The following is a 13,234-nucleotide window of genomic DNA, read 5'->3' as shown; positions in this document are numbered from 1 at the left end:
ATCAGTGGTGGATGCTAGATTTTCGCCTGTTTCAATTTGAGTCGTGAATGTCTGTTTAACATCCTCCAGCTGATCGACAAATGTGCTTATTTTAGACACATTTTCCTGAATGTGCTCCTCAATTTTTTCCAGCATACATTTAAAGGCCGCCTCAAAGCGATTATATACACGTTTCTCCGAGTCTTTCTTATCCTGTCGCAGGTCTTGCAGCTCCCGCTGCAGATTCTCACTTGTCTTCTTGCTTGTCTTTTCACTTATCCTCTCGTTTGTCTTGAGCATACTATTTATTTATTTCTTTATATCATTCTTTATCTCTTGCTTGAGCTCAGCAATCATCACCTTCAGTTCGGACAGATCATTTCTGCTTTTGTGCACCGTAGGTGAAGCAGCGGGCTCTATTACAGCCGATGTTCTCGGCTTGCGAGGAGTAAGTGAAAGCGCGGACTGCAAGGCCTTTTCCAGTTTCAAGTGATCTTCTCCAATCGGCAAGCTATTGTGACCTGCATCACTTGCACATTCGCTGCCATTTTCGCTCTCAACTGGAGATGATGCAGCTGACCGTGGTCCAGAGGAGTCTGGGCTTTCGCCTGTCTGTTCCAGGTCAGTCTCTGATAGGCCATACCTTGAACTTGAACTTGAACTAGCCTGTCTAGGCTTGGATGTAACTTTAGGTTTCTTTTCTGTTTCTTTCTGGCCCCCTTTCTTGCTGGCCATGTTTATATATGCTTGCATATACTGTAATAGAACCCTCGGGTTGGATAAATACAGGATACCTCGGGAAATTAAGAAATAATAACAACGCTGCTAACGGAGCACAGCTTCAGACGTCCTTCTCCCACAACGGACGAGACCAACTCTTCAAAAAAAAAAAAAAATCTTGTAGGGAAAAAATGGGAGAAACCTTGGAAAAGCCAGTTCAAAAAGAGACCCCTTTCCAGGTAGGTTGGGCATGCAGTGGGTGTCAAAAAGAAGGGGGTCAATACAATACAATACACAGAACAGAACAAATCCTCTCTAGTGTGTGCTTGGTATAGGGGTGTGTATGTGCCCTGTGGTGGGCTGGCGCCCTGCCCGGGTTTGTTCCTTCCTTGCGCCCTGTGCTGGCTGGGATTGGCTCCAGCAGACCCCCGTGACCCCATATTAGGATGTAGCGGGTTGGACAATGACTCACTGACTAAATCTTTTATGGACACCTCACGACTTTATTTTTAGTCACATATGACCAACAAAATCTTAGTACAAGAAAAAATTGCTATTTTACTTTAGTGCATTTTTGAATAAAATTGTGTCACTTAATTCATTTTTTATAATCAATATTTATTGGTTTTTAACCTCACTGGGCATGTTTTTTTAGATTATTTGTTTATTGAGATTTTTGCGCTTTGTTTTTTCACATTGCTTTTTTTTGATTGTAAAATAAGAGGTGCCACTTGCAAATTTGCACCTACCTCTTGTTGTAATGTGTCCTCATTGCTCAGTCCATTCTCAGTTTATCACTTTTGATGTCCTAGGCATCACAAGGAAAGCCAGCAGTGGTAGGTGCAGGCAGGGAAAGGCAGCTGGGAGCACAGTGGAGCTGCAGAACATTGAAGTGGCATGGTAGAGCAACTTAGAAGCAGATAGAAGGTTCAACCACAAAGGCACTAATGGTCCTTTCAAGAGTTAACTAGTGCCAAACTTGCCAGATTGCTAAGGATAATTGTTTATGTCTTATACCCTCAGGTCATTACAATACGTACTCTTATGATCTGAACACTAAAAAGAAAGAGCATCAACACCATTGGTCTTGTCCATTATGGGAGATGGACGTCTGAAGTGGAACTCCGTTAGCAGCTGTGTTATTTTTTCTCTTATTTTTTTATCATTCTGAGGTGTCCTGCATTTACTCCACCTGAGGGTTTTTAATTGCAATATATGCAAGCATATATAAAGATGAGCGGCAGGAAAAGGGCTCAGAATAAAATGGAAAAGACAGCTAAAGCTTCTTCCAGGCATCAAGTCCAAGGTCAAGGAACGGCCTTTCAGAGGCTGACATGGAACAGATAGGTGAAAGCACAGATTTCCTGCTACATTGTTTCCAGCCAAGAGCAAAACTGAGAGCAAATGTGCAAGCGAGTCGGGTCAGGATAGCTTGTCAATTCCAGAAGATTCATTAAAACTGAAAATGACCTTAGCTTCCGCGTTCTCAACTACACCTCACAAGCTGGGAACATCGACTTTAATTGGGCTTGCCACTTCACCCACAGAGCACGGATAAGGACGAAATGATCTGTCTGAACTAAAGGTAATGATCGCCTCAATGCCCTCCGTTACCGCTCAAGACATAAAGGAGCTCAAGGATGATTTAAAAAAAGTTATAAAGAAAGAAATAAATGATATAAGGAAAGAAATAAAGAATATACACAAGATAAAATGAGAAGCTTAAAGACCAGGAAAAATGTTTAAATAATAGCTTTGAAGCAACATTTAAAGGTATTCTAGAAAAAAATGAGGAACAAATAAAGAAAAATGTGTCTAAGTTTGAGAATAAACCTGAGAGCACTTGGTGCTCATTTGGAAGACATTAGGCAAAAGTCTGAACAACTGGCATCTACCGCTTATGGAAAAGCAATGGCTACAAATTCCGAATGCAAAGTACTTGGAGACAGACTTGCTGCACTGGTACATGGATGCAGAAGGAATAATATTAGAATCGAGGGTCTCCCTGAGAATCGTGTAACTCCAAATTCGTTGCTGAACTATTCTCTAAACTAATTGGAAAGGACTTCAAATCAGACACCGAGATAGTAGCAGCTTACTGTGTATGGGGATCAAATACCTCTAAAGCTAGGACTCTTATGGTGCGTTTTGAAAATTACAATTTAATTAACATATAATGTTATTTCTCAGTCAGAAACCAGAGGTTGTATTTGAAAATAACCACATTAGTGTTTTCCCTGATTTCTCACCCTCAATAGCTGCTAAACGTGCCGCATTTTACAACATTAAACACCGCTTACAGAAAGCAAAGATCAAATACAGCCTCTTGTATCCTGCCAAACTGAGAGTGGACATTCAAGGCCATCTCTACATTTTTACTTTTACGGAGGAAGCAGAAAAAGGGCTAAGAAAACTGATCCCGACACTTTTTGAAATATAATCGTGAGTCGCATCCTGTCCGTGCATGGCAAAGAAGATCTTACAAGCTGTTTGATCCACTTGCATTGATACTGGTACCATAATTATACATCCTATTTCCTTCTCAGCTACTTTTTGTTTATGTTTTAATTAAAATTATATTTATAAATATATATATATATGTAGATATATTTGTTTAAAAAAAAAAAAAAAAAAAAACATTTTTTAAGGAGACTGTTTAACATCATACCCTTGGTTTATTGTATTAGGGCTTACTAAACTTATCCAGGGCTACTGTTGAACATCATTCCCTGGGTTTATTCTCTCAAGACTTTTTAAGATTATATTTTATACTTATAGTATTTGGATGTTATTGTCAATAAATACCTCTATTTTAATCCTTGTATGGGTGCTTGTTTTATTTTTGATATGCTTTCTCTTTAGGTATGTCAGAGGACTGAGACTGTGAAGTGTGGTCTAGCCTCATGTGGGGAGGCAAAATGGGGGTGTGGGGGCAGTAGGCAGGGAGAGAGCAAGCTATCTCTAATCTATCCTTTTAATCCGTATAACAATAACCTTCATGGCAATAACTCCTAGGAAAACTGGAAATTAAGGTCAAAGCTGTCTTATCTTAAGTTAAGACTACAAAATGATAATAGAAGCAATGTCTCCATGACCGAACAGTTAACTTTGTGAGCTGGAATTTTAAAGGTCTGAATCACGAATTAAAGAGAAAGAAAGTATTCTCTCACCTAACAGGCCTAAATGCTAAAATAGTATTTTTACAGGAGACCCACTTAGTAAGCAAGGATCAGTTTTGGCTGCACAGAGACTGGACTGCCCAAATATTCCATTCCAGCTTTACAAAGAGAACTAGAGGTGTGGGAGTTCTTACACATAGAACAGTCTCATTTGTAGTAACAGATGTAGTATCTGATCCTGAAGGGAGATATGTGATCATCATGGGTAATTTATTTAACTCTAAAGTAATTTTGATAAATAATCTGTACTTCCAATGTGGATGATAGGAACTTCATCCAAAATGTTTTTGCATCCATTACCGATATGAACATTAATAAAATTATAATGGCTGTTGACTTTAATTATATTTTAAATCCAGACCTAGATAGGTCTCCTGCCACAGGGGCAATGACATCTAACACTGCAAAGACAATTGCACAGTTTGTCACAACTTATCAGACCCCTGGAGATATCTAAACCCAAACTCAAGAGCATATTCCTTCTACTCACCACTGCATCACTGCTACTCAAGAATTGATTATTTCTTTATAGATAACAACTTCTTGCCTACAATTAAATCTTGTAAGTATGACGCTATTGTTATCTCTGACCACGCCCATTTGATCAAGGAGCTAAAATCATTATGCTCCACATACTCATCTCGCAGCTGGCATCTTAACCTACTTTTATTAGCAGATGAGAACTGTACGGAATTTATATCCAAGCAAATCTTTTTTTAAAAGACAAATACATTATCAGAGATTTCTGCAGGAATACTCTAGGAAACTCTGAAGGCTATCTTAAGAGAGCATATTATGTCATATCTTTCCTACAGAAGTAAATTGGAAACCATGAAGATGTCAGAGCTAATCAGTGAATTTACCAGAATAGATCGAGAACATGCCAGGTGTCCAAATAAAGCACTTGATAGGAAAAGACAGGTTCTGCATTCAGAACTCAATCTCTTGACAACTAAAGAAACAGAACAACTCATTTTTAAATCAAGACATCATTACTATGAACATGGAGAGAAAGCTTATAAGATCTTAACTCAAAAAATCCACAAGCAGAAAGTATGCAATGCAATCCCAGCAATCACCAACACAGACAGAGACCATAAAAATATAATGCATACATTTAGAGACTACTATAAGTCTTTATATTCTATTGAGTTTAAAGAAGACAAGACGCAACCTAATGCATTTCTAGATGCATTATAGATACCACAAGAAGATACTCTCAGTGCAGAGGAATTGGATAAACCTCTGGTACTATCAGAATTACTAGATGCTATAAACTCACTTCAGAGTGGGAAAGCAGCAAGCCCAGATGGCTACCCTGCTGAATTTTATAAAGAAAAACATTCTCAATTAAGCTAGCTCCCCTTTTATTAGCAACATTTACAGAAGCTTTGAGGCAATAAAATTCTACCTCAAACTTTTCGCCAAGCATTAATCACCATCTTTCCTAAGCAAAATAAGGACTTATTACAATGTGCTTCATACAGACCAATTTTGCTTCTGAATAATGATATTAAGTTACTCTCAAGTCCTAGCTAGAAGGATTGAGAAAGTGCTTCCTTTGGTAATATCAAAAGACTAAACCGGATTTATGAAGGGCAGACATTTAGCTTCCAATCTTCGATACCTGCTTAATGTAATATATTCACCCACAAAGTCTAACACCCCGAAGATTATATTATTGTTGGATGCAGAAAAAGTATTTGATATGGTTGAATGGAACTACCTTTTCACTACATTGGAGAAATTTGGGTTTGGCCTAAACATTTGTACATGGATCAAATACTGTATACCAGTCCAGAAGCTTCAGTTTGTATTAACAACATTAATTCAGACTATTTCAAATTATAACGCGGTACTAGACAATGGTGCACCTTGTCACCACTGCTTTTTGCAATCGCCATTGAGGACACTGGGAGTTCACTGTCGAAATGTTTATGAGATAAAGGAGACTGTCAGAGAAGGACTTGAACAGAATATTTCTGTATATACAGATGATATGGTACTCTATACACTGTATATCAGATCCACAAAATACTGTTCCTGCAGTCCTAACAGCACTAACAGAATTTCAAAAGATTTCTGGTCTCAGAATTAATTTGAATAAAAGTGTGCTCTTTCCAGTGAATTCTCAAGCACACAATATTACCCTAAGTTCTTGTCTATAAGCCGGACTCGTGTATTAGCCGGAGACCAAAAATCATACGAATTTTTAAAATAAAATCGTATCATAGATAAGCCGGACTCATGGATAAGCCGAACGTACTATAACCTATAACTAATAGAAGGGAGGGAGGTCAGTGGTCTCACTCGCGCCCATTTAATTTCTTTAAGGGGGGAGAGAGTGTGAGATATTGGCGTCTCTCTCACTCCCCGCATGGCGCGGTTGGAGCGGCCGGAGCGCGTTCTTTCTGCTCTGGGCGTCGGCGAGTCAACACGAGCGCGTAGCGGTCATTTAAATTGTGATTTTATATGTAAGCATATTTAAATATATATCGCGGATTTCTGCGGACAATGGGTCTTTTAATTTCTGGTACATGCTTCCTCAGTTGGTTTGCCCAGTTGATTTCATACAAGGGACGCTATTGGCAGATGGCTGAGAAGCTACCCGGCTTACTTTTCTGTCTCTCTTGCGCTGACTATCTGTGATCCTGACGTATGGGGATTGAGCAGGGGGGCTGTTTGCACACCTAGACGATACGGACGCTCGTCTAAAAATGCTGAAAGATTATCTTCACGTTGCTATCTTTTGTAAAGCTGATTCCTGAAAAGACATGCTGCACAGTGCTTCGCATACTTAAAAGCTCGAAGGGCACGTATTGATTTTTGACTGAAAAACAAACTCTCCCTCTCTCTCTCTTTGTCTGCTCCTGACGGAGGGGGTGTGAGCTGCCGCCTTCAACAGCTTTGTGCCGCGGTGCTTCGCATACTTAAAAGCCAAACAGACATATTGATTTGTTTGCTTCACTCCTTTGAAGAGGAAGATATGTTTGCATTCTTTTAATTGTGAGACGGAACTGTCATCTCTGTCTTGTCATGGAGCACAGTTTAAACTTTTGAAAAAGAGACAAATGTTTGTTTGCAGTGTTTGAATAACGTTCCTGTCTCTCTACAACCTCCTGTGTTTCTGCGCAAATCTGTGACCCAAGCATGACAATATAAAAATAACCATATAAACATATGGTTTCTACTTCGCGGATATTCTTATTTCGCGGGTGGCTCTGGAACGCAACCCCCGCGATGGATGTATAAGCCGGACTTATGTATAAGCCGATATTCTATTTTTTCATTTTCACAACTTTTTTCCTTAGATAAGCCGCGGCTTATAGACAAGAACTTAGGGTAGATTGGACACTTTCCCTTTTATCATCTCAGATCAGTTTAAATACCTAGGGGTAAACCTCACAAGTAAACATAAAACTTTTTATCAACAAAATTTTGCCATCTGCATGGAAAACATTAAGCAAGACTTGCATAGATGATGTACCCTTCATTTCACTTTAGCTGGAAGAATTAACATTGTCAAGATGAATATCCTTCCTAAGCTGCTTTTTCTAATTCAGTACATTCCAGTATACATCAATACATCATTTTTAAGAAATTAGATTCAATCATAACCTCATTTATTTGGAATTGAAAATATCCATGTATCCAAAGGGCGACCCTACAAAGGCCAAAGGCAGAAGATGGCTTAGCTCCACCTAACTTTCAATTTTATTACTGGGCAGCTAGCAATACAAGCTATAAACACCTGGAGGTTGACACAAATAGAGGAGCGTACACAGGCTTGGTCCGCAATAGAAATATAATCCTGCAGTACTTCTTTACATTTCTTGCTTTGTACCCCAAAATGTATAAGTCATCGCCAATATACTAAAAACCCAATTGTGCTTCACTCAGTCAGAATATGGAACCAATGTAGGAAGTATTTTTAGAAGAGAAGCTTTTATCTGTGGCACCTCTGCATGAGAACCACTTTTTTTCACCCTCTCAAATGTACGCAATTTTTAATGTCTGGAAAATATTCGGGATTAAATCACTTAGAAATCTGTACATAAACAATGTCTTCGCATCCTACGAACAATTAAACTCCAAATTTAACTTTCCAGCAACACATTTCTTTCATTACCTTAAAATTAGAAACTTCGTTAAACAAAACCTGCCCAATTTTCCTCACCTCCCACCCACCTCTATTCTGGAAAAAATATTGAGCAGTCTTGAGGACTCAGACAGCATCTCTGTAATATATACTGCTCAAAAAAATTAAATGAACACTGTTTAATCAGATTATAGCATCAAGTCAATGAAACTTCTAGGATATTGATCTGGTCAGTTAAGTAGCAGAGGGGGTTGTTAATCAGTTTCAGTTGCTTTAATGTTAATGAAATTAACAACAGATACACTAGAGGGGCAACAATGAGACAACCCCCAAAACAGGAATGGTTTAACAGGTGGAGGCCACTGACATTTTTCCCCTCGATCTTTCTTCTCTGTTTTTTCACAGTTTTACATTTAGCTACGGTCAGTGTCACTACTGGTAGCATGAGGCAATGCCTGGAACCTACAGAGGTTGCACAGGTAGTCCACCTTCTCCAGGATGGCACATCAATACGTGCCATTGCCAGAAGGTTTACTGTGTCTCCCAGCACAGTCTCAAGGGCGTGGTGGAGATTCCAGAAGATGGGCAGTTACTCTAGGTGAGCTGGACAGGGCCTTGGAAGGTCCTTAACCCATCAGTAGGACCGGTATCTGCACCTTTGGGTAAGGAAGAACAGGATGAGCACTGCCAGAGCCCCACAAAATGACCTACAGTAGACCACTGGTGTAAATGTCTCTGACCAAACAATCAGAAACAGATTTCACGATGGTGGCCTGAGGGCCAAACGTCCTCTAGTGGGCCCTGTGCTAACTGCCTGGCACCATGGAGCTTGATTAGAATTTGCCGTAGACTACTAGAATTGGCAGGTCCACCACTGGCGCCATGTACTTTTCACAGATGAGAGCAGGTTCATCCTGAGCACATGTGACAGATGTGAAAGGGTCTGGAGAAGCCTTGGAGAATGTTATGCTGCCTGTAACATCATTCAGCATGACCGATTTGGTGGTGTGTCGGTGATGGTCTGGGGAGGCATATCTATGGAGGGACGCACGGACCTCTACAGGCTAGGCATCTTGACTGCCATTAGCTATCGGGATGAAATCCTTGAACCCATTGTCAGACCCTATGCTGGTGCAGTGGGTCCTGGGCTCCTCCTGGTGCATGACAATTCCTGGCCTCATGTGGTGAGAGTATGCAGGCAGTTCCTGGAGGAAGAAGGAACTGATACCTTTGAGTGGCCTTCACACTCGCTTCACCTAAATCCAATTGAACATCTCTGGGATGTTATGTGTCATTCCATCTGACACTACCAAGTTGCACCTCAGACTGTCCAGGAGCTCAGTGTTGCCCTGGTCTAGATCTGGGAGGAGATCCCCTAGTACACCGTTGTCTCATGAGGAGCATGCCCTGATGTTGAGTATGATTTTGAGTTGCTGCAATGAAATTCTGGCAAAATGGACTAGCCTGCTGCATCATTTTTTCACTTTGATTTTCGGGGTGTCTTTGAATTCAGCCCTCTGTATGTTGATAATTTTCATTTTCATCAAACAATGTGGCATCCTTTCATTCCTAACACATTATCCAGTCCATATCAGTATAGATATCCAGCATGATTTTTTCCCCATTGAGATCTGATGTGTTTTCAAAGTGTTCCTTTAATTTTTTTGAGCAGTTTATAAAAACATTTTAAAGCCCCTCCTTTTCAAAGATCCCAGAGTACAGTGGGAAAAAGATCTCTCACTCAACATCTCAGAAAATGAGCAGAAGGAAGTAATGCACAGAATGCACTCAAGCTCCATATGCGCAAAGCATACAATTGTTCAACTTAAAATTATATATCAAGCACATCTGTCTCGTTTAAAATTGTAAAAAATGTTTCCAGTGCAAGATCCAACCTATGAACATTGCAATCAAGTTCCAGCCTCACTGGGCCACATGTTTTGGGCATGCATCAAATTAACATCATTTTGGACCAAAAGTTTAAAATGCCTTACAGACAACCTTGGTGTCACAATTCCTCCAATCCATTAACAGCTGTGTTTGGTGTACTTCTAGATGGGCTTAAAGAGGAGAAGGACAAAGAAACTATAATTGCCTTTAGTACACTATTGGCATGTAGACTTATCTTACTCAACTAGAAGAATCCTAACTTGCCTATTTTAAGTCACTGGGTAACTGATGTTATATATTATCTCAAATTAGAAAAAAAATAAAGTTCTCACTTAGAGGATCTGTACAAAACTTTTTTAAAACCTGGCAGGATCTAATCAATAACATTTTAGAATAAGCATTTAAATTGAGGAAGCAGATTCTCTCCCCTCTTTTTTATTCTATTTATTTTTATTTATTTATTAATTTATCTGTTTACTTATTTTTTTTTACTAGTTTAAAGTTTTACTGTGTTGGCCTAGCTGTCTTTCTCATGGGTGGGGGTTGATTTGTTTTGAACCTAGTTTTGTTAAACTTGACTTGCTTGTTATAAATGTTATTTGATTTTAAGGGAAGACTTGTAGGGCAGCACGGTGGCGCAGTGGGTAGCGCTGCTGCCTCACAGTTGGGAGACCTGGGACCTGGGTTCGCTTCCCGGGTCCTCCATGCGTGGAGTTTGCATGTTCTCCCCATGTCTGCGTGGGTTTCCTCCCACAGTCCAAAGACATGCAGGTTAGGTGGATTGGCAATTCTAAATTGGCCTTGGTGTGTGGGTGTGTTTGTGTGTGTCCTGTGGTGGGTTGGCACCCTGCCTGGGATTGGTTCCCTGCCTTGTGCCCTGTGTTGGCTGGGATTGGCTCCAGCAGACCCCCGTGACCCTGTTTGGATTCAGCGGGTTGGAAAATGGATGGACGGATGGATCAATGACTACTTATGTGTCGATACTGTGATACCACTTTTTATTCACTTATGCGTGCTCATTCACACTTGGGGCAATGATCTTTATGTGCATACTGACAATCACACCAACAGCTCCAGAAAAAAAAGCAATTTGTAAAAATGCTGCTTGCTTTAACATTACTTCACATGGAGTAGTGGGGTGTTCACAGTTTTGGTGCAAACTTCGAGAAATGGTTGGGTGTGACATACCTAATTCATTGTTACTGCAAAGCTCCATTTTTCACATGGCCCAAAAATGTAATTTACACTATCATTTTGACTAACCGCTCATGACTTCTCCATGTAGATAGAACTATCAATTGATGTTCAAGGTTTGTAGAGAATACTGTTCCATCGCTGTCAAACAGTATTTTAAGTGTTGATTCTTCTCCAGTGTTTTTAAAACTTTGCACCTTTCTCGGAATGTGCATGCTGCCTGAACACCATCTTCTGGCAGCTCCTGGTGAGATAGGACAACTCTACTAAGGTCTACTAAGTCCTGGTGAAGTTAGGAGTAGTTTCTTAAATTAAGAAAACTGATAAAGAAGTTTTCTTAATTTAGAAGTAGGACTAAAATTGCATCACTATAAGATTTTTCAGCCAGTTAGATCTGTTTTCCCACTCTGAGATGCTTGATAAATATGGGAATTGATTCCTACAGTTTCTAAGCCAATCAGTCAAAATGATTATAGGCCAACGTATTCCAAATAAATGTTTTAACATTTGATAATGGGCCATTGAACCATTCCAGTAAACAATGAAACAGACAAAGCCACTCCAATAAAACAGTGTATATGATTTTATATTGTCTAATTTCGTTGTTCTTAAGTATTAAGTATTGGACAAAGGTTAAGATTTTGCTAAGACATTACTGTGTACTTATCCATATAATAAAAATATTACTTAAATAAAATAAGGTTGTTTAAAGGAATAATCCACCCAAAAATTATATATATTTTTTACAGGTAATTTACCCCCATTTAGTTTGTAGTAGTGGTCGAGAAAAATATTTAGCTGGATGACTTTATACATGAGATTTTTTCATGGATATTTTGATATTGTTTTGCTGTTTTCAGCTTTGGCTACCATCCATTTCTGCTGGAGCATAAACTTATCTAGCTCCATTTTGCACAAAGCATGAGAATACATTTTCCCTGCTATCTCAAAATAACAGGGGGTAAGTAATATTTTAAAAATATGTAATTTTTGGGTGGTGTATTCCTTTAGTATACTGCAAAAAATGTGTATGCAAAAACTAGACAAAAAAACTTTAAATGGGAGTTGTTTTGTTTTTATTTAGCAAAAACATCTGCCAATGGGGTAGGCAAAATTTAATTTACTTGATAAGATTTCTTAAAGTAAGCTAAATAATTAAAAATTAACATTTTTAAGTCAGTAATTTTTGCAGTGAGGAAAACAAAATTTAATGTCATAATATAAATACTTTCACTTACTTAGATTTAATTTTGAAGTGTGTAAATAAAAATGACATAGATGGTATTAATAAAATGTATGAAAAGCCTTAATATCTTGTACAGAGCAGGTAATTCAATGCACTTTTCTCAAAATTGTATTTAAAATGCAAAACCCCATTTATGCCTAACATGTAAGAGTTCTGTGATCTCTTTTTTTGTGCACATTAAATAGTAATCTTCACTAAGACAACCCTAATAAAAGAGGGCACATGTTTCCTCTGAAATAATTTAGTAACATGGTAGTTTGTTTTATTCTAACCTTGTCTAATTTATTTTATTATGTTACAGACCATTTCGCATGATGGTAATTAAAAAGAAATGTAAAAAATCCGTATGAGAAGCTTGCAGGCCCATTCCAAATGTAATACGTGTTTATTTCTTTGTGCAGGTTTTATGCAGCAGAAATTTCTATTGCATTGAACTTCCTTCATGAAAAAGGAATAATCTACAGAGATTTAAAACTGGACAATGTCCTGTTGGACCACGAGGGCCACATTAAATTAACAGACTACGGCATGTGTAAGGTGAGATTCTACTTGTGTATGTTGGTGTCATCAAATGTAAACAAATTTTAAGGCAATGATGTTTTCGAGAATATTGCTTATCATATACAAAGTTTTAAGTTCTTAAAGTAGTAACTTAAAGAATATTTTAAAAAACATGTTGAGCTATAGTGCCACAAAAACATATTTACCCCATATCTGATTTGTATGCATTATTGCTATTTTTCACAGTGTATTTTAACAAATGTCCAACAACATTTTAATTTCAATAGTTAGATACAAATCACCCTAAAATAACAAGTAAAACAAAATTTAATTTAACATAAGTTAGTTCATCCAGATTCTTAATCTAGTTATCGATCAGTCTTTCACTGTGTTCTTCAACACTTTGGATCTCTTGCCTTTGAAGAC

The 13,234-nt window shown here is 38.5% G+C and overlaps 1 protein-coding gene across 2 annotated transcripts in view; it reads left to right on the top strand.

Annotated features, from left to right (window-relative positions):
- prkcz (protein kinase C, zeta) overlaps positions 1-13,234 on the top strand; it is a 381,379-nt gene that overhangs the window by 191,683 nt on the left and 176,462 nt on the right. For both annotated transcript variants that reach the window (XM_051931388.1, XM_051931389.1), the window contains exon 7: positions 12,709-12,844. In XM_051931388.1, the coding sequence (XP_051787348.1) occupies positions 12,709-12,844 (136 nt within the window). The remainder of the gene's footprint in view (positions 1-12,708; positions 12,845-13,234) is intronic.

The sequence above is a fragment of the Erpetoichthys calabaricus genome, chromosome 8, assembly GCF_900747795.2.
Source record: "Erpetoichthys calabaricus chromosome 8, fErpCal1.3, whole genome shotgun sequence".
Lineage (NCBI taxonomy): Eukaryota > Metazoa > Chordata > Cladistia > Polypteriformes > Polypteridae > Erpetoichthys > Erpetoichthys calabaricus.
This window is presented reverse-complemented; position numbering and strand designations above follow the sequence as displayed.